The sequence below is a fragment of the Salvelinus fontinalis genome, chromosome 3 (genome assembly GCF_029448725.1).
Source record: "Salvelinus fontinalis isolate EN_2023a chromosome 3, ASM2944872v1, whole genome shotgun sequence".
NCBI classification, from domain to species: domain Eukaryota; kingdom Metazoa; phylum Chordata; class Actinopteri; order Salmoniformes; family Salmonidae; genus Salvelinus; species Salvelinus fontinalis.
Window position 1 is genome coordinate 9,489,472 of NC_074667.1, and position 27,367 is coordinate 9,516,838.

The window sequence follows — 27,367 nt, forward strand, 5'->3', positions numbered from 1 at the left end:
TTAAATCAAAATATATTTGAGATTCTTCAAAGTAGCCACCCATTGCCTTGATGACAGCTTTGCACACTCTTGGCATTCTCTCAACCAGCTTCATGAGGTATAACTTTCCAACAGTCTTGAGAGTTCCCACATATGCTGAGCACTTGTTGGCTACTCTTCCTTCACTCTGCGGTCCAACTCATCCCAAACCATCTCAACTGGGTTGAAGTTAGGTGATTGTGGAGGCCAGGTCACCTGATGCAGCACTCCATCACTCTCCTTGGTCAAATAGCACTTACACAGCCTGGAGGTGTGTTTTGGGTCCTTGTCCTGTTCAAAAACAAATGATAGTCCCACTAAGCCCAAACCAGATGGGATGGTGTATTGCTGTGGTAGCCATGCTGGTTAAGTGTGCCTTGAATTCTAAATAAATCACAGACCGTGTCACCAGCAAAGCACCCCCACATCATCACACCTCCATGCTTCACGGTGGGAACCACACATGCAGAGATCATCCATTCACCTACTCTGTGTTTCACATAGACAGCAGTTGGAACCAAAAATCTCAAATTTGGACTCATGAGACCAAAGGACAGATTTCCACTGGTCTAATGTCCATTGCTCGTGCTTCTTGGCCCAAGCAAGTCTCTTCTTATTGGTGTCCTTTAGTAGTGGTTTCTCTGTAGCAATTCAGGCATGAAGGTCTGATTCACGCAGTCTTCTCTGAACAGTTGATGTTGAGATGTCTGTTACTTGAACTTTGTGAAGCATTTATTTGGGTTGCAATCTGAGGTGCAGTTAACTTTAATGAACTTATCCTCTGCAGTAGAGCTAACTCTGGGTCTTCCTTCCTGTGGCGGTCCTCATGAGAGCCAGTTTCATCATAGCGCTTGATGGTTTTTGCGACTGCACTTGAAGAGTTCTTGAAATTGTCCCCATTGACTGACCTTCATGTTTTAAAGTAATGATGGACTATCGTTTCTCTTTTCTTATTTGAGCTGTTCTTGCCACTATATGGACTTGGTATTTTACCAAATGGTGTGTATAAACAGTATCAGGGCTCTAAAGTGCGACCATTTTACTCGCATTTGCACCTAAAAATATTTTGCTGTGCGACCTGGAATTTTAAATTTAGGAGCACCAGTGTGCCAAAAAAACAGGTGTATGGGCAGATGCAGCTTTGATGGACCTGTACCGTCTCCGCCTTCTAGATGGTGGCGGAGTGAACAGGCCGTGGCTCGGGAGGCTGCGGTCCTTGATGATCTTCTTGGCCTTTCTGTCCAGCCGTCTACTGCTGCAGTGTTCACCAACACGGACTCTAATCCTTCCAACTTTGTTTCCCCCTTGGCTAACGGACACACTCAGTCATCCAGATACACAAGCACATGAACGCACAGTCGCATACAAGTGAAAGCGTGCAAACACGGACACACACCTAAGAGAGTGAAAGCCTAACTGGCTTATCTGTCTGGAGTAATTTGGTGTTCCTGCCACTTCGACACAGTTCCACAACAGCCAACTTCCAAGGCAACCGTACGCTACAGCACACAACAGTGCTGAAGAACTGATACCTAGCTAGACAGAATGTAGAAAATGAGGAACAAACCAACATGGAAGAACAATCAATAGTTTGTGATACTGCACTGCTAATAACGCCGTATATAGAAGAAACCAAAGGGGCTAGGCATTTCTAAGCTGACTGTTAATGATGAACTCTGGTACTTTGATCAATAGTGAAAGTGACTAATGTGGTCTGAAATGGACTGAGCTGCCAAGAAATATCCATGACTAATCACTTAGGTAGTGGCCTCGTGTACTGGAGGATCTGGAATGGCACAGCTCGGGTCCAAAATGACAGTTCATCTGTCTGTGCTTCGGCTTTCTGGGATGAGACATCTCTATTTCTGTCTGCTTTCGTCTCGGAACCAGAACTCAAGCCCTGACGCAACTAATCACAGCTTGCCTCGCCATCTCCATTTTTAAAAGCGACAGACATTGGCTTGTCTATATTTATTTCCCTCCCACCCTCCTTGTATCAGCACTGTTTCTCCTGGTAAACAAGTAATTGTATCCTGGAGGTAGGGGATGATGGACGGGCCTGTTGCTAGGTACAGAGACTATGCCTGACCCACCTCCGTTATCGCTCATAGCTAACAGGTTGACATGTTTCTGTAATGGTCATTATTTCTGAGGGAACTCTGAGGGCATTGACCCTGTCTGCACAAACAACTGTCTTCAGAGACCTGCGGAAAAGACAAGAGCGCTCTCAGGAGTACGAGGAATCACTGAGCTATGAAGACAAAATGAATAGCTGCCATATTGAAATAATCTTCATTGGTGTTGGAGGGGCCTGTTAACAGGATGGACAATGTGATCCGCTGTGATTGGAAGTCTCAGCCAGGTGTCTTCAGTTGATGTATATAGACGTGTTTTAATCAAATCAACTATATCTCCTGAGATTGTCTGATGCTTTAAGCGCACGGTTTGATAAAAAAATTAAGACACACAGAAGGCTAAAGGGAGTCCGACCGCAATTGATTTGATTGTGCTAGGTCAGTCTCAGACTTGCTGCGTTGTGTAAAAAAATTAAAAATAAAAGCAAGTGACTGTGACTAGCACCCATTGTCTCTCTCTCTCCTCCCTGCTGCAGCGACCGTGTTAATCTCGCTGTCCATGTTGCTGAAGCTGCAACATAATTAGACATTTTTGACTGTTACTGAAATCCGTCATTTGTTTAGTAAAAACATTCCCTATTCACTCAACCCTTGCTCTCGTTACGTGACACATGAATGCATCGCATGCACGTGACCAATAGGGCCTGACATAACCAATACACTATAACAAACTGTGGGACCTTACATAGACGAGTGTGTGTCTTTCCAAATCATGTCCAATCAATTGAATTTACCACAGGTGGACTCCAATCAAGTTGTGCACCTGAGCTCAATTTCGCATCTCAAAGAAAAGGGTCTGAAAACTTATGTAAACGTGATCCTTTTTTAATTGTAATACATTTGCAAAAATGTCTAAAAACCTGTTCTTGCTTTGTCATTATGAAGTATTGTGTAGATTGATGAGGGGGAAAAAACGAATGAATCCATTTTAGAATAAGGCTGTAACGTAACAAATCGTGGAAAAAGTCAAGGGGTCTGAATACTTTCCAAATGCACTGTAAGTATTGAAATAAAGAACTAAAGTAAGTTACAGCTCAATGGTGGTTATACAAGGCTGCTATACTAATGATAATGACATTAGCCTACTTATTATAATGATCATAATAGTAATAATAACAATACAAAGGAGATCAAGAAAAAGGAATGTTATTAGGCTATTATTATTCTAATAAATATAATTTCTTTGACAATTTGAAACAGTGTAAACACCAGAGGCTGTTCTAACGGAAAACAAGTATAAAGCCTTTATTACAGCAAATATTAAAAACAGACAAATTTGTGAAATTGTTTATCTGACATGTGGTTGCATGAGGCTTGGTGCACATGGAATCAGTAGGCTATTAAACAAACACTCAAACAGGCAACACAAGCAGGATCTGTCTTATTTCTGTAGCTAGACATGCACCACATGACCAAAAGTATGTGACACCTGCTCTTCAAATAAAATCATGGGCATTAATATGGAGTTGGTCCCCCCTTTGCTGCTATAACAGCCTCCACTCTTCTGGGAAGGCTTTCCACTAGATGTGGGAACATTTTCCTCTCTCCTCACTAATCTTAGACAAATAAGGCAAGGGCTGTTTGCTCATCTCCTAACTCTGCTGCTGCCTCCGCCGCATTGCTCTCAACACCAATATGCTGGCTAACTTTGCTATTACACACACAGCAACATGGTCTCGGAAAAGAAGTCAATTCAACAGCACACTGATGTTTCAGAATAGCAGAGAGCGACCTCTATCCAACACGGGAGAAAGCGTATTTGTTATAAAATAATATTTTGACACCCCAGTGAGACATTCTAGACTCACCACATCCACCGTCCGGCCTTTCCGTCCATCGGTACACACTGATCTTACTATAGGGGCTCCTCCAGAAGCTATTGGTGCCCCGTGTGAGAACAATGTGCCTAACAGTGCAACTATTCACCGCCTCTCAATATATTAATAGGACTATAAATCCCTGTTGTTCACCATAAGCTGCCTGAGTTTTAGAGAAATGTTGATCATCGTCTCTGTCAATGTACCAGACCGTGTCCGTCATTTTCATCTGGGTAAGCCCAGTCTCCCGGGAAGAATGTCGGTCTTGCCAAGAGGAGAATAATGGTGATAGAAACGTCCGACAACTAGCATCAAGCATATTTCAAAACAGATTACTCAAGCACTGGCACTTCTGCCTCCATTTCTCACATGGGGCACTGCATAGAGCACATTCCATAGAGCACATTCCATAGAGCACAAATCACAACAACGATGAGTCATTGTGAAACATCGATAAGTATGTTACCTCATAAGAGACAAACTGATGAGGGGGATTGATTTACATCATTTCTTTTGGGTTGCACTTCAGATGAAGGTTCAGTTAGCCTAAGCACCTAATGCTACAAATGTCTGTCTGATCTGATAAGAGAGTGCATTTCATGACTACTAGGGAAATGGGTAACAAGGCCAAAAGAAATCCCTGTTTATTGAACCAGTGTGCCCTCCTGCCTTAATCCCAGTCAAACCTGTTGAGATCAGAACCAACAGTAATGCCATTCCATGGAGTTAACCAGCGTTGACCTGTATTTGCATAGACATGCTCGGGTTGATAGGAAGAGCCTGTTGGACTTGATCAGCTGTGGCAGGGCAATGTGGTGAGTTTCTCCTCTGTGACTTAGTGTAAAAGGGAAAGTTCCTACACAATTGCTCAGCTTTCTACCACACCTGTTACCTCTGAACGGCTAACGTGTGACGTGGACCATGACGTGGACCATGACGCAACAAGACACAACAGTACAGTTGACTCAACAACTCAGTGCTCTGCTCTATAAAAGAGACATTACAAAATGGTATGAATGCTAATTTGGTGACTGATGAAGGAGGAGAAATGAGCCCGAGTATAAAAATAGACCAACATCTTCGAAATATTTAGGTGGCCAGATAGCCAAGTAGTGAGTCAGGGGCAATGCCATGAACAGGTGCCGAGTCAACAGAGTGTAATCCGTAGGCCCAGCTTAAAACTGTGATAAGCAGCACATTTTCCCAGTCTAACAACACTCTCTCGCACAATAACGCAGTGTTGTATTACCAGCAATCTACAGGGAGGCCTCTGCACTGTGAAGAGAACAGACTACACACACCTGTTCTATGACATTGCAAAACAGGATAGATGGAGATCCGTCATCAGTCGCCAAAGTTAAACGACAAGCTTGAAAAAAGAAAAAACTGAACATTTCAGCTTGTACACAAATCAGTTAGCGTTCTGCTAACTCGCTATGTAGGGGCTCACTATCTGGCCTAAAATGAACATGAGACCTTCTAAGACTTCAACCTCACGACCACATGTGCCAATGTGGTCAAAGTGAACAGTCGCCACAACTACCAGAGGAAAATTAAACAGATTTGTTTCACGGCAGCTTTTGCTTGACAGGAACTGAAGGCTTGCTTTGTTTCCCTTTCTACTGTATAGCAGACATCCATTTCACTATGCCTCCGGTTTTGCTGTTGATGGACAGGTGTGACTTCTCTTTCTGATGCACCTGCTACACAAATTAGGCTAAGCTTAGTGAGTCTTAAACAGGTGCTTAAGGCACTCTATCCATTCTCTGGCTTTTACACGGTCTAACTCTAACCCGACACACAAAACCAGAGGATTTCACACTACTCAAGGCCATGTCTCTTGTGTGGATGACGTTTTCATATGTAGGAAAAGTGCTTTTGACTAAAACACACAGCAATTATATTAATAGTCTTAGTGTTAGGTTAGGTGATGTGTTGCTAGAGTGAAGTAAAGGACTTAGATCCGGAATTAGTAGAATTTGATTTCAGAATTTCCCTAACGGTAGCTTGCCTAGTCATACAATATCGTATTGAGTACACATGAAGAGGCCCATTGAAATGACTCATGCTAGAGGGCAGTGTAAAAAGGGTGCAACCAACAGTGGATCATTAAGCAGGTTTCGCACGGACTATCAGGACATCGCATAATGATCAATAGCACAAACAGATAAGCCCTTACATATAGGCCTATAGGAAACACCCTGGGGAAAAATACTTGTTGTATTTGAAATAAACAAGCCTAGTTTATTTTATCACAGTGCTGAATGGCAGCCACAGACAGCCATTTACTTTTCACTTGGCCAATTAGTCAAATCCATTTCAAGGTACCTGACAAATACATCAGGTCTGCTCAAAAATAATAAACAGCAGAGGGCATTTTGCCCTCGTCTCAGCAGCAGAGAATGTCAGTGATGACGTTTATCTCCTTGTATTTGTTTGGGCTGAAAAGAGACATACTGATCTGTGGAGGCTGCTGAGGGGAGGACAGCTCATAATAATGGCTGGAAAGGAGCGAATGGAATGGCATCAAACACATATTTGATACCGTTGCACTCATTCTGCTCCAGCCATTACCACAAGCCCTGTGTGTCTTACTATGGTTCGCCTAGAACCTTTCCTTGACTGCTGCTGCAATCTCAATCTTTTCCAATAGAATAAAAGCTGTGTGTTACAGAAATTAGTGTCTCTTTATCCTCATCTTTTATTTTCTTTCCCCTCTCTCTCTCTCAATGGTCAGTTGTGTCAGAGAATGGATCAATGGTCAGTTCAAATTTACTGGCAAAGCGCTTACCTCGTATCCTCAGTGCCATTCAATCCAGCATTGTCTCAGCATCTGCAGTCATGTAGAGTCGACTCTCACATGTCCATAGCGTTCAATGATCTGCTAGAGAGAACAATTCATATAGATGTTTGTACATCAAACGTGTGCAATTGCACAACACACACACTAACTTAATGTCACGTTGGACTTGCCACACAAATCCATTAGTCAAAAGTTATGTAACTATGTGATTTTCATCATGTCATCACTCAAACATTTGCTCAGGTGAGAAATGTTTCCAAAGATGTATTCCAATTTGCCCATAGCCTGCATTTGAGATAACTGTTGGCCACAACAGTATAACTAGCTACTGTACGTATGCAATGACTAACGTTACCCATCTGGCTTTTTAGTTGCTTCAAAGAACAGTTTAAAACATATGAAAGCAACTTCCTGCTGATGTTATGAACTATAAAATTAACACGGGCAATGTTTAATCGATTAGTAAGCTTATGTTGCATAAACTATGCATACACTGCTAGCTTTGACAGCTAACAGTAGCTCGCTAGCGTTTAGCTATGGGTGAAACAAAGCCCTAGCAAACTCCCTAGTTTAGTTTTGGACGCAGCTAAACCTAATGACTAGCTAATTTAGCTAGTTACTAGTAGCTAGCTAGTTAGCAAACGTTAATTGTCTCAAAACAACTCTCGCTTTTACATTTCAACATTCACTCTTGTGAAACTCCTGATTGAAATGGTTTGTTTTACAAAATAACAACGAAGTCGTTTGTGAAAAACAATCTTTGTAAACCGCTGGCTACGTGACATTTCACGACAACAAAGCCAAAGGTGTCAAAACTGAAACTCCGATAAAGAGGTGGGTTTTGCCTTAAACAAGCGCGAGCTTACCGTGTCCCGAGTTCATAATCTCTCGAGCGAACAGGATTACAAAATCCACTGAATTAATATGAACAGTTTACCGGACAGCAACAAAACGTTGTATTGTTATCACTTCCAAGTACTGCGTCGTTGTCTGAGCCTCATTTCATGCCCAGCCTGTTGACATCTAACTGCTGGAAGCACAGAGTTCCTGAGTGAAAAAAAACAATAACGTCTCCCAAGGCAAGAGTAATCAAAGTCGATAAGAAGGATCATCAACCCGAACCCGTGCAGGGATTGATTATACAGACGTGTTGGGATTGTTTCCCAATATTTTTATTTTAGGACTATAAAATGGACTTGAAATACATGTCAAAGTTAAAAAGGTTAGGAAAATGTTAAATGAAAATGACATAGGCATTTGTAGGTTATAAATGGAGCACAGTTAGAGCACACAGATACACTTTGAAACTTTGGCCTCTGGATCTTTCCGCTGTGGATTGTCTCATAATACTACCACAAATAATAACTAATTGTTCTTGACTATCTAGCCATCAAATACACTAACACGCACACTAAATGCACAGCATTCACTTGAAATGATGCATCAGTCCGTCTCTTGATTTCAAAGAGTAGATTATTATTTGTGCCATTGAATCCATTGGAAAAATAAACATACCTTTTGTGGGAATTGCTTGTTCTCATATAATATAATGGGATTCTATCTTCAACATTTTTTAAAAAACCTGTTGATGACCATGACATTGATACGGTATTGAATACAATCAAGATCATAATGTAATTTAAATCACAGTTGGATTTTTTTCACCACCTCCTGAAAGCTGTGCCCATTTTATGACTTTCACACAGCTTGAGATTGTCCTTGGTTGAGAAAAGTGCAAATTAAGTGGACTTCACTGATTGGAATAAAGGCTTGTATGGTAATGAAAGCATCGCCATCTAGTGTTAATGACTTATAACTGTTGCTACTCTCCCAATACATTTGGGACATGTTTGTATCCACTACAGAAAATCATCTCAGGAATCTAGCTACATTACATTTAATGCAAATTTTTACTCTATTACAAATGACATTTAGACTATGTTTAGATTAGTCACAGACTCTATTCAAACTCTTATAGAATACTAGGCAATACCAAAAAAAAAAAGAAGATAATTGAGAAACAACTCTGCACCATACCTTGCTTGTTCAAGATGTCTTTAATCAATTCAATCACTCCCTTCCTAACTCTGTATCTTTCATCTCTCAAATACAGAACCACAAGCAAGATAAGTTACAAACTCAAAGTGTTCTAAATTAAATCACTAAGCCCCTTGCACGCAGACAAGCTGAAAGAGAATTCTGCCCAGAAAGAAACATGGCAATTGGCACAGTATCTGAAATCTGCAGTGTGATGACGTTTGTCTGCCTACCAACTCCCCCGGTGGGGTTATGGTAATGAGTTGTGACACAGAATAAATGTAATGTTTGTCTTGTTTTTATTTATTCCCTTAATAAGCTCTCACTGCCTCTCAAGTCCGTCAAGCCCCACTCACTGTTAGTGAAATATTACTTCACTCTTCAACTGTAGTTTTCTTATGTGTATGTGTATGTCTCAGGATCAGTCAAATGTATTTGTATTATGTCCGTTTCAATAGATGAAAATGATTGATTATTTCAACTTCATTTTACAAATCTAAGAATATAAAAATAGTTTACCAAGTTACCAATTACTTCACACTGGAAGAAGTTGAGCTAGAGTAAAGCTACACCGAGTATACAAATATACACAGAGTATACAAATATACACTGAGTATACAAATATACACTGAGTATACAAAACATTAGGACCACCATCCTAATATTGAGTTATTATTTTTTTCTTTTTTTGCTATATATTTTTTTTAATGTAGGAAATCTAATTGGTAGTTAGGTTGTTCCATGAAATGAGTCCCTTTCGATATTTTAAGAAGAAATTGTGCACCAATATTACATTTTAAAACCCCCTTATTTTCAATGAAGTGCCCTTTGATATAGACCACATGGAGAATTCAATAAATCCAATTTTTTTATTTGAATAAAGATTTGCTAAAGTGCCAAAATCCAGCATTTTCAAATATCACTCCAACCCCAAAATATATCCAAGTATTTATTCACCATCATTGTAAAGCCTTGTTATTTTGTTGTTTTGACAGTCATTTCTAAAGATGATTATTTATTTCATGTTATTAGTGATTCGTTTTAAGGAATCTGTGCCTCGTTTTAAGGTCAACCCTGTTACATGAACTGAACTCTTGTTTTAATATGGTCAAACTATTCCTGCTGAAATATATTTTACTAAGGAAACATTGAATATCTAACAGTCAAATAATAGTGGTAAAGCAGGGTTGGGTAGTAACATGTAATCTTATTTTTTAATTTTTTTAACTGTAATCGGTTATGCTTGCAGCAAAATCATTGTAATCGGATTACAGATACTTTTGGAAGACTAGATTATACTTTTTTTGGATTACTTTTAAATTCAGAAAGGGTGTTTACACCTTTATGTGTTTTCAAGGACGTTCAATTCAGCATTGAAAAAAGGTGCAAGTTTAATGCTGCTTTTCTAACCAAGTGGGAGGAATGAATTGACCAGTTTGACCTGATTGGCTAAAGGACAGCAAGCTGCGTATACTAATACACGAAAAGTACAGCTATCATGCTTGTAAAGTAATTATAGTGTTCAAAGCCATATCAATAGACTGCTTTTTATAAATAATGTTTTGTTGCATTTAACTGCAAAAAATGGCGCTATCAAGGTAATGTCTTTAATAGGTGATGTTAGAAGTCAGCATGTGAAAGAAGTGGCAGCTCGGGATGATAGACGAGTTTCCCACTAGTAATGACCAGTTGGAGGGTCGTTAAAGTGGGTTTTTCCCAGTCGTATGTGGTAAATTCGCACTTCCCACTTGGTTGCAAATGCAGCAAAACTTCGTTCCACCTGAGTCTGACCACAAGTCTGAGACCACTATGATGACACACAAAATACATTTGATGGATTAATTTTGTCTTCTTCTAATGCCTCTTAAGGGGAAAGTAATCCAAAAGTAACAGAAAGTAATCAAATTATGTTACTGAGTTAAGGTAATCCAAAAATTACGTTACTGATTAGAATTTTGGACAGGTAACTAGTAACTAACGGATTACATTTAGAAAGTAACCTATTCAATCCTCTGTAAATGTAGGTGGGCTGGTTCTACACTTTTTAGCTCTTTCTGTTTTTTTTGTGGTGGAAAACTGAGTGGGTCGAGCATAAAACGTCAACCCAGTTACTCATAGATAGACTAGAAATGTTTTACACTTACATTTTTTTGAGTGAACAAGCTTCTATTCCCCCTTTCACAATGGGATTCATGGCTGATTTAAGATGAAATTAACCCTGCTACTGTCAACCCTGTTACTTCAGTTGGCACTTAATAGGCACTTACTATAATCGTTCCTATTTGTTTAACCTTTTCAGATAGGAAAACTTGTTTTTTATTAAGTTGAACATGTGCTCTTTATGACAGAATGTTACAATTTGTTGAAATCAAACAGGTTTTTTTTCACCAAGTGAAACAATCTCAAAAGGCACCGAATTGGTGGAACCACCAAGTTTTATTAATAGCTACACCACTACATGGCAAACAAGTCACTGACTACTGAAAACACGACAAAGACTTGAATTTAGTTAAACTACCACCAAGCTACTGAAAAATGTAGTTGAATTACTAGTGGAATTACATGTCCTGGACCTACTTCCCAACACTGTGCACATGATAACGTCCATGAAAATATCTATGACATTTGTTTTTCATTTTTCAAGGCTCCAGTGCCCCTAATTAGAATCAAAATACAATTGACATCAACAGAAGTTAATATGTCATGGACTTTGGAAATGTGTCCCCTTCCCCTATAATTAACTATGACTACGTTAATATCCATAATGTACATGTTATGTGTTCTGAAGGTCAACTATCCAGGTGTGTCTTCTTCAGGCATTACTCCTATCCCGCAGCAGTTTGATAGAGAAGGCCAGGTCCACTGTGTAAGCTAGCAGAGTAATGCTGGCCATCACCGCTTCCATGACAACAAGGGTGGGCCCAGTTTTCCTGTCTGTCAGGTCTTGGTCGCGTTTCCGTAGCTCCAGGACTCTGGTAAAACACAGTATGGTGGCGACCACATAGAGAAGCACCCCTGTCAGACTGAAGCCGGCCAGCAGGCGGTCAAAGGGCAGGGGGCATCGCCCAGCACAGTCCCCTAGAACCACCATCACTGTACCCAGGGACATTAGGATACAGATGGCATACCACGCCCCAGACACCCATAGCTGCCAACCCACAGCTGCCAACCCTACATTTACCAAAGGTCCACGGACCTGCTCCACCACCAGGACGATCATCTCACATCCTCCCCAGAGCTGGAGCACCTTGAGCAGGCCGGGCACGCTGGCCATGTAGCCCTTCTGGTCCTGGGTCTGGTTGCGGATGAGATAGGCCTCGGTTCCATAGGCCAGGAAGGTGAGACACGACGCCAAGGAGGCGGCGATAGGACGGGGCCAGGCACCTTCATGACACATGACCGCCCAGGGGAAGGTGACTGTGGCACTGAGGGTCATGAGGGTGGCGAGAGCCGCCACGGTCACTGTCAGGTTCTTCCAGGAGATGGGGACCAGGCTGTGGAACTGGATGATGTTGACCACGTGGATTAGGAGGGTGAGGATGAAGAAGAGGCACCAGGTGAACATGCAGAGGATCCTGAAGGAGGGCTGGTGGGTGTCAGAGATCAGCTCCGAGGGAACCAGGGAGGCTACCAGGCTGAGGGTAAGGCAACCGGACAGGAGAGCCCACATACGCACCAGCGACAAAGGGCTGGTCAGATCACTGGCCTCCAGTACAATTACAGGCATGGTGGTGGTTCCCAAACAAAGTCCAAAACCAGAAAGTCCAAAAAGGCTGTAGACGGAGGTTTATAATGTTGTAACGGGCTTTGCTGTAGAGCAACAAATAGGTGTGTTGCTTCCTTTGATAAATATCCAAACCTCAGTTTGGACAAGTTCAAATTCAAGTTGTAACGTCTATTTAGGTTAAAACAGAAATTTGCTTCCACCTTCTGAAAAGGGTGTCAACAACCTTAACCAGGACAATGTACTACACCAGGATAGAGTCAACTCACACATTTTTTTCCCACCAACTGAGAAAGAAATTGAACAATGCCGTCTTGTTGAGCTCTTTCAGTCAGATGACAAACCCCCTTGTACATTTCTCATTTCTGCTAACTCCAAATCCAGGAAAGAACCCTCCGGAACTAGAATATGGTAGGCCCAAAATAAAAGGACCCAAAAATCAAATAAACCGACAGTTCAGCGCATGAGCCAGCGGTCATCTCCACTCCGTTCCATACCACCAATTACTTTTACAATGCAAACCTGATTAAAACCACCGCTCTTCTATCCCTTGCTTCCTACACCCCAGCCTGGTCTCATAGACTAGACGTGACATAGTAAACATAAAGCATGGACACTCAAATGAATATAATATATTATGTTTTGTAAGGTTACATAAGGCAAAAAAACAAAAGTAGGGTGGGTGGGCATATAACACGAATGTCTAGCAACCCAAAGGTTGTGAGTTCAAGTTCAAATCTCATCATGGACTGCTTTAGCATTTCAGCTAATTAGCTACTTTGCAACTACTTATCATGTTAGCTAACCCTAACCCTAACTTTAACCCTTTCCCTAACCCTTTAACCTAATTCCTATACTTAACCCTAATCCCTAACCCTAACCCCTAGCCGAGCAACTAGCCACATAACTAGAATTCGTAACATGCATAAGTTTTGCAAATTCGTAGCATATTGTACGTTTTGCAAATGAGTAACTTATGATACAAATTTAAAATCGTAACATATCATACGAAATGGTTGAAGGACATCCACAAATTAATACATACCATACGAAACGTAACATATCATACTAAACCCTGGACCCTGACGGACAGCCCCAAGGTGGTAAGGGCAGGTAACAACACATCCGCCACACTGATCCTCAACAAGGGGGACCCTCAGGGGTGCATGCTCAGTCCCTCCTGTACTCCATGTTCACTCATGACTGCATGGCAAGGCACGACTCCAACACCATCATTAAGTTTGCCGATGAGACAATAGGGGTAGGCCTGATCACTGACAACGATGAGACATCCTATAGGGAGGAGGTCAGAGATCTCCCTCAATGTGATCAAGACAAAGGAGATGATGATGGACTACAGGAAAAGGAGGACTGAGCACGCCCCCATTCTCATCGACAGAGCTGTAGTGGAGCAGGTTGAGAGCTTCAAGATCCTTGGTGTCCACATCACCAACAAACTATCATGGTCCAAGCACACCAAGACAGTTTTGAAGAGGGAACGACAAAACATATTACCCCTCAGGAGACTGAATTTTTTTTCATGGGTCCTCAGATCCTCAAAAAGTTATACAGCTGCACTATCGAGAGCATCCTGACTGGTTCCATCACTACCTGGTATTGCAACTGCTCGGCCTCCGACCACAAGGTACTACAGAGGGTAGTGTGTACGGCCCAGTACATCACTGGGGCCAAGCTTCCTGCCATCCAGGACCTCTATACCAGGCGGTGTCAGAGGAAGGCCCAAAGAAATTGTCAAAGACTCCAGCCACCCTAGTCATAGACTGTTCTCTCTGCTACCGCACGACAAGCGGTACCGGAGTGCCAAGTCTAGGGCCTAAAGGCTTCTTTACAGCTTCTACCCCCAAGCCATAAGACTCCTGAACAGCTAATCAAATGCCTACCCAGACTATTTGCATTGTCGTCCCCCCTTTTACGCTGCTGCTACTCTGTTTATTATCTATGCATAGTCACTTTAACTCTACCTACATATACATATTACCTCAATTACCCTGACTAACCGGTGTCCCCGCACATTGACTCTGTACCGGTACCCCCTGTATATAGCCTCACTATTGTTATTTTACTGTTGCTCTTTAATAAAAAAATTTTTTTTAAGTACCTATTTTTTTACTTAACACGTATTTTTCTCAAACCTGCATTGTTGGTTAGGGCCTGTAAGTGAGCATTTCACTGTAAGGTCTACACTTGTTGTATTCGGCAAATGTGGCAAATAAAATTTGATTTTAAATGGAGGTTCTTGGATTTACATAGAGAATAACACGAAATACTCTGAGACCAGGCTGTATCCACCCACCTCTCTCCGCCACCCTACCCCGCTAAATCCGCCCAATTCTTCACTCTACTGGCTCCACTTCCTGTTATGGTTGCAGCGCTCTCAGTCTCATGGTGTAGGTAGCTGCAGGTGACCGCAATAAAGCCATCGCAAACGTCACTATTGTTTTCCCTGACACAGTTCTCATGACATGCTGTTCCCTTTTCTAGAATTATGGCGAACAATAAATGTCTGGTTATTGTAAATAATGTGTTACTAATACACACATATGCACGCAAGCACGCAAACACACACACACACACACACACACACACACACACACACACACACACACACACACACACACACACACACACACACACAATCCCTTTGGCCCTGTTTATGGAGGCATAAATGCGGTCAGTGTGAACTGAATGTTGTTTACATGGTGTTTGATTCTATGTATTATGTATCAGGTCTGGATTTACAGCTGGGTACTCCTAATGCAAGCCAAGGCCCATTGACAATTGGAGGGTGCCGTAGATCATTCGACTGAAGTGCTGTTCAGAGGAGCTATATGTGGAACATTTGATTCTACACAGTCCTCGGGGGAGTGGTACCGGAGGTGGAGAAGAATATCTCAGTTGCTCTTTCATTTGACAACACTCGTATGTGTGCTTGAGGTGTGCATTTACATGAGTGTCTGTGTGCGTGTGTGTGTGTGTGTGTGTGTGTGTGTGTGTGTGTGTGTGTGTGTGTGTGTGTGTGTGTGTGTGTGTGTGTGTGTGTGTGTGTGTGTGTGTGTGTGTGTGTGTGTGTGTGTGTGTGTGTGTGTGTGTGTGTGTGTGTACAAACGGTATATAATGTGTTTTTCTGCATATGCATGTGCTTATTTGGGTGTTTGTGAGTAAGTGGGTCTGAGTGTGTTTGTACGTTTATGTGTATGCGTTTGTTAGTGTGTGTGTGTACATTGGTTTATTTTTCTGTGTGTGTGTATGCGTCCGTGAATTCTGTTCATGATGTATGCATGCGTATTAGACACATTCAGTTTTTAAGAAGAGTAGCTATTTGATGACATAAATTATAGAATAACTCTATTTTACCAAAATAGAGACAGAACATATCATCAAATACATGAAGAAATATATTATGATGATCAGACGAATTACTGTCATCACTCAACAACGACGTGACATCATTGACTTTTTTTGCTTGGGTGCCATTATTGCTGTCTAGACTAGCCTAAACCATACTTAGAGGGAGATGGTAAAGACATGTGTTCTGATTGGGAGATCTCTAATTGTTCAGGCTTGTGATTGGACTGCAGATAGAACCTTATAGTGCCAAGTTCAAGTGGCTTTATGCAGATCTTTGTAGTTTTTCATTTTTTCCCCACTTAAAATCTAACTCCACTGACATATGAAGAACCATCTAAAGATCTGTGAAATGTGACTAACTCATTTCTGACAGACATGTCAGATGGAACCGTATAGTCCCAAGCTCTCGATTTGTAGTTGAACAAGTCATTGCATGTATAGATTTTTTTTTTTACTTGACTTGATTAGTCAAAAGTCATCTTAGCTAGCTACATAGCCGTCTTTGTATCAAAGATAATTGTGTAGTTTAGAGCAATTATCTAGGTTAGCTAGCCAGCTATTTTCGTCCTTTTAACGTAACGTAATCAACACTGCTAGCTAGCCAGCTAGCCACCGAATAGCAGCACTGTAGAAACTATTACATTCAACGGAACAACGGAACGACTTGATTAGTGTAGTGGTAGCTAGCTACATAGTTGTCTTTGCTGTCTTTGTATCTAAGATAACTGTGGAGTCTAGAGTCTAGAGTAATTATCGGTTAGCTAGCCAGCTATTTTCGTCCGCCGCGCTGCCGTTCTCCTACCTAGTCAACACTGCTAGTCAACACTGCTAACACTGCTAACACTGCTAGCTAGCCAACTTCTACCGAATAGCAGCACTGTAGAAACTATTACATTACAACGGAACGATTTGATTAGTGTAGTGTTAGCTAGCTAGTGTTAGCTAGCTACATAGTTGTCTTTGCTGTCCTTGTATCTAAGACAATTGTGTAGTTTAGACTAATTATCTAGCCAGTTACCGAGGTTACCTAGCCAGCTATCGAGGTTACCTAGCCAGCTACACTTTCAAACAAAGTCAACAACGCAGCCACTGCTAGCTAGCCTACTTCAGCAGTACTGTATCATTTTAATCATTTTAGTCAATAAGATTTTTGCAACGTAAGCTTAACTTTCTGAACATTCGAGACGTGTAGTCCACTTGTCATTCCAATCTCCTTTGCATTAGCGTAGCCTCTTCTGTAGCCTGTCAACTATGTGTCTGTCTATCCCTGTTCTCTCCTCTCTGCACAGACCATACAAACGCTTCACACCGCGTGGCCGCGGCCACCCTAACCTGGTGGTCCCAGCGCGCACGACCCACGTGGAGTCCCAGGTCTCCGGTAGCCTCTGGAACTGCCGATCTGCGGCCAACAAGGCAGAGTTCATCTCAGCCTATGCTTCCCTCCAGTCCCTCGACTTCTTGGCATTGACGGAAACATGAATCACCACAGATAACACTGCTACTCCTACTGCTCTCTCTTCGTCTGCCCACGTGTTCTCGCACACCCCGAGAGCTTCTGGTCAGCGGGGTGGTGGCACCGGGATCCTCATCTCTCCCAAGTGGTCATTCTCTCTTTCTCCCCTTACCCATCTGTCTATCGCCTCCTTTGAATTCCATGCTGTCACAGTTACCAGCCCTTTCAAGCTTAACATCCTTATCATTTATCGCCCTCCAGGTTCCCTCGGAGAGTTCATCAATGAGCTTGATGCCTTGATAAGCTCCTTTCCTGAGGACGGCTCACCTCTCACAGTTCTGGGTGACTTTAACCTCCCCACGTCTACCTTTGAATCATTCCTCTCTGCCTCCTTCTTTCCACTCCTCTCCTCTTTTGACCTCACCCTCTCACCTCCCCCCCACTACTCACAAGGCAGGCAATACGCTTGACCTCATCTTTACTAGATGCTGTTCTTCCACTAACCTCATTGCAACTCCCCTCCAAGTCTCCGACCACTACCTATATATCCTTTTCCCTCTCGCTCTCATCCAACACTTCCCACATACTCGGATGGTATCGCGCCGTCCCAACCTTCGCTCTCTCTCCCCCGCTACTCTCTCCTCTTCCATCCTATCATCTCTTCCCTCTGCTCAAACCTTCTCCAACCTATCTCCTGATTCTGCCTCCTCAACCCTCCTCTCCTCCCTTTCTGCATCCTTTGACTCTCTATGTCCCCTATCCTCCAGGCCGGCTCGGTCCTCCCCTCCCGCTCCGTGGCTCGACGACTCATTGCGAGCTCACAGAACAGGGCTCCGGGCAGCCGAGCGGAAATGGAGGAAAACTCGCCTCCCTGCGGACCTGGCATCCTTTCACTCCCTCCTCTCTACATTTTCCTCTTCTGTCTCTGCTGCTAAAGCCACTTTCTACCACTCTAAATTCCAAGCATCTGCCTCTAACCCTAGGAAGCTCTTTGCCACCTTCTCCTCCCTCCTGAATCCTACTCCCCCTCCCCCCTCCTCCCTCTCTGCAGATGACTTCGTCAACCATTTTGAAAAGAAGGTCGACGACATCCGATCCTCGTTTGCTAAGTCAAACGACACCGCTGGTTCTGCTCACACTGCCCTACCTTGTGCTCTGACCTCTTTCTCCCCTCTCTCTCCAGATGAAATCTCGCGTCTTGTGACGGCCGGCCGCCCAACAACCTGCCCGCTTGACCCTATCCCCTCCTCTCTTCTCCAGACCATTTCCGGAGACCTTCTCCCTTACCTCACCTCGCTCATCAACTCATCCTTGACCGCTGGCTACGTCCCTTCCGTCTTCAAGAGAGCGAGAGTTGCACCCCTTCTGAAAAAACCTACACTCGATCCCTCCGATGTCAACAACTACAGACCAGTATCCCTTCTTTCTTTTCTCTCCAAAACTCTTGAACGTGCCGTCCTTGGCCAGCTCTCCTGCTATCTCTCTCAGAATGACCTTCTTGATCCAAATCAGTCAGGTTTCAAGACTAGTCATTCAACTGAGACTGCTCTTCTCTGTATCACAGAGGCGCTCCGCACTGCTAAAGCTAACTCTCTCTCCTCTGCTCTCATCCTTCTAGACCTATCGGCTGCCTTCGATACTGTGAACGATCAGATCCTCCTCTCCACCCTCTCCGAGTTGGGCATCTCCGGCGCGGCCCACGCTTGGATTGCGTCCTACCTGACAGGTCGCTCCTACCAGGTGGCGTGGCGAGAATCTGTCTCCTCACCACGTGCTCTCACCACTGGTGTCCCCCCGGGCTCTGTTCTAGGCCCTCTCCTATTCTCGCTATACACCAAGTCACTTGGCTCTGTCATAACCTCACATGGTCTCTCCTATCATTGCTATGCAGACGACACACAATTAATCTTCTCCTTTCCCCCTTCTGATAACCAGGTGGCGCATCGCATCTCTGCATGTCTGGCAGACATATCAGTGTGGATGACGGATCACCACCTCAAGCTGAACCTCGGCAATACGGAGCTGCTCTTCCCCCCGGGGAAGGACTGCCCGTTCCATGATCTCGCCATCACGGTTGACAACTCCATTGTGTCCTCCTCCCAGAGCACTAAGAACCTTGGCGTAATCCTGGACAACACCCTGTCGTTCTCAACTAACATCAAGGCGGTGGCCCGTTCCTGTAGGTTCATGCTCTACAACATCCGCAGAGTACGACCCTGCCTCACACAGGAAGCGGCGCAGGTCCTAATCCAGGCACTTGTCATCTCCCGTCTGGATTACTGCAACTCGCTGTTGGCTGGGCTCCCTGCCTGTGCCATTAAACCCCTACAACTCATCCAGAACGCCGCAGCCCGTCTGGTGTTCAACCTTCCCAAGTTCTCTCACGTCACCCCGCTCCTCCGCTCTCTCCACTGGCTTCCAGTTAAAGCTCGCATCCGCTACAAGACCATGGTGCTTGCCTACGGAGCTGTGAGGGGAACGGCACCTCAGTACCTTCAGGCTCTGATCAGGCCCTACACCCAAACAAGGGCACTGCGTTCATCCACCTCTGGCCTGCTCGCCTCCCTGCCACTGAGGAAGTACAGTTCCCGCTCAGCCCAGTCAAAACTGTTCGCTGCTCTGGCACCCCAATGGTGGAACAAACTCCCTCACGACGCCAGGACAGCGGAGTCAATCACCACCTTCCGGAGACACCTGAAACCCCACCTCTTTAAGGAATACCTAGAATAGGATAAAGTAATCCTTCTGACCCCCCCCCCCCTTAAAAGATTTAGATGCACTATTGTAAAGTGGCTGTTCCACTGGATGTCATAAGGTGAATGCACCAATTTGTAAGTCGCTCTGGATAAGAGCGTCTGCTAAATGACTTAAATGTAAATGTAAATGTTGACTTGGAAAAACTTGTGACTCGACTCGACTTGCTCTCTCTCGACCCTTTCTACTTGGGACTCGGCTCAAGACTCGGACCTTGTGACTTGAGATTTTCTTGTGACTCGGATAATAGTGAATTGGTCCCACCTCTGGTGTGTTCTGTTAAGGATGTGTGTGTGTGTGTGTGTGCACGTGTGCGTCCGTTTGTTCATGTGTGCGTGTGTGTGTGTCTTTGTCTTGTCATGATCCCACACAGTCACTTCAGTTGTGAACCTGCTTTCTGTGTTATACATAGACGCGGGATACTTCAATTCCCATGTGTCACACTGCTCAAGTTCAAAAGGGGCTTTGTGAGAAGAGAAGACACATTCCACAAAGACACACAAAATAGCAGATAAACAACAGAAACACCTACCAATGGCCAATGCAAGGTACATTGTAGTTCGCTGTATGGAAGTAATGTATGAGACTTTAGAACTTCAAGGTTGGGGATGAATTTATTAAATTCTAATTAGATGAACTGGAATTTAATTTCAAAGTAGAAATTGTCCATTGATTTCAATGAGTTCAATTTATAATTGATATGTTAATTCATTTCTTGAACTGACTGCATTGTGATGGAACTTCCCTCGTTCTGGCAGCTTTGTAAAGAAGGTGCTGTTGTATGACTGGTCTTCAATATCTACAATGCTAAAAGTGGTCTATATTACCTGCCATCCGTGTATAAGGAGATAATTTGGGTAACAGTGCCACTATGTGGTAGATATATGAATTACACTGACTCTTTAGAGCGGCCAGACCTCGTACTAATGCAGGCATGGAGGGGACCACCAATGTATCACTACGAGGTGAACTCTCACACTGCTTACAATCTCTATACAAGTGTACTCATTACAAACAACCATAGTTTCTGTGTGCAACTTAACATTGTTAATCCATCTATTTGAATCAATATTTCATACACACCATAATAACATCACGTCACGTAACTGTTTCAAAATTACGATAAAAAATACTGATTGGAATAGGTGACCAGTGAACGCAGACAATGACTATAGGCATTAGACAACAGTGGAGAAACTGGGTTTACAAAGGGTGAAGATGAACTGCGGCTTTCTGCAACCCGAATGTAAGACACAACCAGAGGACTGAGAGTAGACCATATCCTTCATGTGGCTTTCACATGAGTCATGTAGAATTTGTTCTCATGCTGTGCAAGTTTCTGCGCTGCAGTTTCCAGTGCAATGTATCCTTTACCGCTATGCATTATAAAGAGTCACAGGCACTGACAGATCCATATCATTAACTATCTGCTACTGCCAGGATGTTGTAATCGGACCAGGAAATACTCAGGGCCCTAATTATTGACTTTTCATATCGTTGGCCGTAGATGGTATAACACGGAAACGACCAAGGGCACCACTGACTACCCACAAGGACACAGCCGCCTCACAGAAAGAGGAGGAGTTGTCACCCACTAGCCTAACTAACACACACGAAAAGAGATAAGCAACTCTTTCATTTTGGAGAGAGAGGGGGAAAGAGAGAAGAAGGAAGGAAAGAAGGGAAAGAGAGGGAAAGGGAAAGAAAGAAAGAAAGGGAAGGAAAAGCAGAGGAGAGTGAATAATTGATGTGGCCCCGGTCCCGGTGCTGGTTCCAGCGGCTCCCTCTATCGCACAAAGACATTTAGCAATGATTCAGATCAAAGAGCCACAGACTCCCGCTGCTAAGCTGAAAGGCGAAGCCCGCCGATTGCCTTCTCCCCAGCACTAATAACATCGTCTTTATGCAGTTCATAAACTGCACACTTCAGTCAAACTATATCATTACGTCCGACTTAGGAAGCTAATCATTCAAAAGCAGAGAATCGCCTCTGTTCTCCGCTTTAAACCAAACAACATTGTATTGCATGCTGGGGCTGGGAGCAGGCACGTGTGTGTGTGTATGTTTTTTTTGGAAGGGGACATCAAAGCTTTGCCACAGTGTACAGTGAGCGTGTCAGGCATGCTCGCAAACACACCGTCTACCTCGGTCGATACGGACATAAAGAACACTATTGAAGTTGCCAGGCCTTATAAGACCACAGGGTAGCATCAGGTTTGGTCAGAACCTCCCACACACACACACACACACACACTCGCACGCAAGCACACACGTAAACACACACACACACACAGGTGCGCACGGACACACACATGCACGCATGCACACACGACACACACATGCATACGCACACATGAACCCAAACACCCGTACACACACATGCACACATACACACACGAATGCAGGCAGGCAGGCAGGCAGGCACGCACACATACATACACACACACACCACAGGAGGTTGGCGGCACCTTAATTGGGGAGGACGGGCTCGTGGTAATAGATGGAGTGGAAAAGGTGGAATGGTATCAAATACATCAAACACATGGTTTGATGCTATTCCATTTTCTCCGTTCCGGACATTATTATGAGCCGTCCTCCCTCAGCAGCCTCCTGTGACACACGCACAACACGCCGTCCCCTTCAGTCTTGTTAGGAACCTTTCATTTCATCAAATCAAAGGCTTCAGTAGGTGTGTGTTTGTTGTGTGTGAATGTATGTGTGTGTGTGTGTGTGTGCGTTCATGGTAGAGTAATGGTAGAGTACGCAGTAAAGCCCTCGTTCTGTCGGATGTCACCTTGCTTCCAGTAGCGTATCTTAACGAAAAGCTCCACTGTTCCCATTTGCATTTCTCTTTCTGACTGAAAAGACTGCACCACAAACAGGCCTTTAGACACAGGGATAGCTGGGAGTACAATATAATAGGGGATGTCATTGTAACTGAACATTCATGTGGTGCTCATCCCAAAAACAGCCACTAGCTTCTACCCCGTACCCCTACTCTCATGCACTTGTGGAGACCTGAGAGGATTGGATAAGGAATAAGGTAAATGCTCCATCATGACCTACAAATGCTGAGGGGTAGGGGACGAGTTGATATGGGATTGGGCATTCTTCCGCATGCAGTCTTCCAGTCTATAGAGGGCGCCCTCTAACTGAAGAGAGCAACCAACATTGTCTTTTTAATCAGAAAATGGTTAATTGAATAAAGTAATTCAGCTCTTGCTGCTGGTACTATGTAATGATTCCAAAAGTACATACAACTATTCTGTCTCTCATTAGATATAATATGTTGAGCCAGTTGGAATACAAAAACAGTTATATTCACACAATAACACAATGAAACACAATAACCACAAACAATACTAGGTGTGCTTCATGTAACCACCCCAGGGTGATATAACGACAGTTGATCTGCTTGAGACGTTACATAAATGTTCTTAAAATAACCCTTTATGACTTTAAAGGGGATATCCCCTTTTTTCGCTTTAGATCGAAAGGGGATATTCGAGCAGTCGTCAGTTAGGCCGCAGGCTCCTATAGCCGTGTTGCGGGAATACTGTTTCTATGTAATAGAAACGTACTGTAAAGGTTAAGTCTCTGGTTCCGTATCAGGGATGTGGCGTCATGTTGTGGTTATGGAATGGTTGAATGGCTCCGTCTTCAAGGTAGCACAAGGTGAAAAATATGTATCTCCCCTGCATTTTAAAACAAGATGGATCAGCACCTTGCTCTGGGATGGGGCAAGCATACGCACACGCACACGCACACGTACCCGCACACACACAGGTACTGTAGGGGTCAGCAGCTGTTAGGTTGTCTGACCAGATGGAAGGAGCTCCAGGGGTCAACACACACAGGACACTGTAGCTATCAGACGGCCCAAACATCACTAGACTTACCCACTCAATCCTGGGTTATGACATCACTAGAGTTACCCACTCAATCCTGGGTTATGACATCACTAGAGTTACCCACTCAAACCTGGGTTATGACATCACTAGAGTTACCCACTCAAGCCTGGGTTATGACATCACTAGAGTTACCCACTCAACCCTGGGTTATGACATCACTAGAGTTACCCACTCAATCCTGGGTTATGACATCACTAGAGTTACTCACTCAAACCCGGGTTATGACATCACTAGAGTTACACTCTCAAACCTGGGTTATGACATCAGTAGAGTTACCCACTCAATCCTTGGTTATGACATCACTAGAGTTACCCTCTCAAACCTGGGTTATGACATCACTGGAGTGACCCACTCAAGCCTTGGTTATGACATCACTAGAGTTACCCTCTTAAACATGGGTTATGACATCACTAGAGTTACCCACTCAAACCTGGGTTATGACATCACTAGAGTTCCCCTCTCAAACCTGGGTTATGACATCACTAGAGTTACCCACTCAATCCTTGGTTATGACATCACTAGAGTTACCCTCTCAAACCTAGGTTATGTCATCACTAGATTTACCCACTCAATCCTTGGTTATGACATCACTAGAGTTACCCTCTCAAACCTGGGTTATGACATCACTAGAGTTACCCACTCAACCCTGGGTTATGACATCACTAGAGTTACCCACTCAACCCTTGGTTATGACATCACTAGAGTTACCCACTCAATCCTTGGTTATGACATTACTAGAGTTACCCACTCAATCCTTGGTTATGACATCACTAGAGTCACCCACTCAAACCTGGGTTATGACATCACTAGAGTTACCCACTCAATCCTGGGTTATGACATCACTAGAGTTACCCACTCAAGCCTGGGTTATGACATCACTAGAGTTACCCACTCAACCCTGGGTTATGACATCACTAGAGTTATCCACTCAATCCTGGGTTATGACATCACTAGAGTTACCCTCTCAAACCTGGGTTATGACATCAGTAGAGTTACCCACTCAATCCTTGGTTATGACATCACTAGAGTTACACACTCAAACCTGGGTTATGACATCACTAGAGTTACCCACTCAATCCTTGGTTATGACATCACTAGAGTTACACACTCAAACCTGGTTACGTGGCTTCGCTCACCTGCCTTCTGGTCAGTGCCTTATAAGAGACCAGACTACCTTGGTTGAGATATTCAATTCAATTGACATGGTATTGCTACTTCCTGTATACAGCTTCATTCGTGTGTGTTTTATTTGTCTTGTATTTTATCTTCTTGTTTAACTCTGCATTGTTGGGAAAGAGCTTGCAAGTTCCTGTTGTACTCGGCGCATGTGACAAATACAATTTGATTTGATTTTAATTCAATTCGGCACCACAAAGCACCAACGCTTCTAAAGTAATGGTACTTGCTCAAGCTGACGCCGTTGATTTATTCAGCAATAGCTGACGTTGACTGCATTGATATCAGAGGAGTGATGGGCAGACAAACATCAGTTGAGAACGTCAAAAATGTAGTCCAGAAGAAGATAGGAAGCCGTGGATCAGCTGAGAAAGTTCATCAACCATAACTATGAAGAAAGTTGTCATCGATGACCTGATTTCTCATGACGATACCTAAACGATAATGATCAAATGCTGCCTACATTGGGTGGAATGTGACAAGACTAAAATGAGAGAAAGGTGATGAAAACCTATTTTTTTTTAAATCACAAACTGTCCTGTTGATTGCAGTAGGCCTGGTGCTGCTATCCAATGGGGTTAAAGCTCGTCGGTTATCTCACCACCAGAAAGAAAAACATGCTTATCATTTAAGAACCTCAAAAAGAAAAGTTCAAACACTGTCCTGCTTTGTTTATTTCACTTTTAACTAATAATTTTTCTTCCTTGTGCCAGAGATTTGTCTTAATTTTGCTGCCTAGCTATACGGTACGTATAATTCAAAAACCACACTACACATAGAAGTCCTTAGACTTGCAGGGAGGTGTCGAGAGTGACTTGTAGAACACATAGCAGTCCAAAGCTGAGAGCCACCAGTCTGTAGAGTCTTCTACCTTTAGGACCTGAGGAACAACACACACATTACACATTACTCTCTTGTGCCCCAAATCGCACCCTATTCCCTAGGGCTCTGGTCAAAAGTAGTGCAGTACATAGGGAATAGTGTGCCTGTCACGTTCTGACCATAGTTATTTTGTATTTTCTTTGTTTTAGTGTGGTCAGGGCGTGAGTTGGGTGGGTAATCTATGTTTTCTATTTCTGTGTTGGTTTTCTGTGTTTGGCCTGATATGGTTCTCAATCAGAGGCAGCTGTCAATCGTTGTCCCTGATTGGGAACCATATTTAGGTAGCCTGTTTTCTGTTGTGTTTTGTGGGTGGTTGTTTTCAGTCTTTGTGTGTCTGCACCAAATAGAACTGTTTCGGTTTTCACTTTGTTGTTTTTTTGTATTTTGAGTTGTTAACTTTCATTAAATAAGATGAACAATTATCACGCTGCGCATTGGTCCTCCGATCCTTCAAACTTCTCCTCCTCAGACGAGGAGGAAGACGACAGCCGTTACAGTGCCATTTGCGGCACAGCCCCAGAACCACTGAACATGGCTGGATTGCAGTTAATGACTTCAAAAAATCTGGTTTCCCGGATACAGATTAAGCAGTTCTTCACAAAAAACACAACACCAGTGTATTGGATATTTAATCTTAAGATACAGAAATGTTCATAGTACAATCTTCTCTCTTACCAGATGTTTGGACGACAATGTAGGTTTTTTGTCGTGTTGGACTTCATATTGACCTACATTCCTCAGAAAGGTTTGTTTCAATCTCATGGATTTCAGAATCCCCTGCACTGACAAACACTGTCATATGTGTTACAGTGTGTTTCTCTACACTGATGTACAGCTCTGTGTGTTTTTTTTAACCCTTCTAAAGACAGGAAACTGTCATATCAGACAGGAGAAAAAGTAAGGGGACGTGAATGACTATTGTGCAAACTAGATATTTAATCACTATGGGCAAACTAGGGCCCACATGGCACTGGTCGAAACTATGTAGGGAATAGGATGCCATTTGGGACCGACACATTGACTAGTGAAGTCATCACCGGTGATGTATTGAGCTCCACGTGGACGAGGAGATGGAGAACGTATGCTTCATTCTATAGCTAGAGGACCCCTGGTATCTCCAAGAGTGATAAAGTATCATTTTTGTTTTTATCTGTTGTCTGGTACTGTCTTTTTGCTCGCTAGTGTAACAGTATCACTTTAGTCCGTCCCCTCGCCCCGGGCGCGAACCAGGGACCCTCTAAACAAATCAACAACAGTCACCCACGAAGCATCGTTACCCAACGCTCCA

The 27,367-nt window shown here is 43.4% G+C and overlaps 2 protein-coding genes across 6 annotated transcripts in view; both read right to left on the reverse strand.

The window, feature by feature from the left end:
- Positions 1-7,822, reverse strand: part of LOC129838199 (testis-expressed protein 2-like) — a 56,600-nt gene extending 48,778 nt beyond the window's left edge. The window contains exons 1-2 of one of the 5 annotated variants that reach the window (XM_055905011.1): positions 7,640-7,822; positions 6,762-6,851 (exon numbers count right to left, since the gene is read on the reverse strand). The gene's annotated coding sequence lies outside the window, so the exon portion shown is untranslated. Of the gene's footprint in view, positions 1-6,761; positions 6,855-7,639 lie in introns of all 5 variants that reach the window. The other 4 variants (XM_055904982.1, XM_055904985.1, XM_055904994.1 and 1 more) reach the window with 4 other exon arrangements.
- A 3,169-nt stretch (positions 7,823-10,991) lies between these two features.
- On the reverse strand, positions 10,992-13,074 carry LOC129834385 (myeloid-associated differentiation marker-like). Its single transcript, XM_055899317.1, has one exon. It carries the CDS (start codon positions 12,535-12,537, stop codon positions 11,623-11,625), a length of 915 nt encoding a protein of 304 aa, XP_055755292.1. The 5' UTR covers positions 12,538-13,074; the 3' UTR covers positions 10,992-11,622.
- Positions 13,075-27,367: the final 14,293 nt, after the last annotated feature.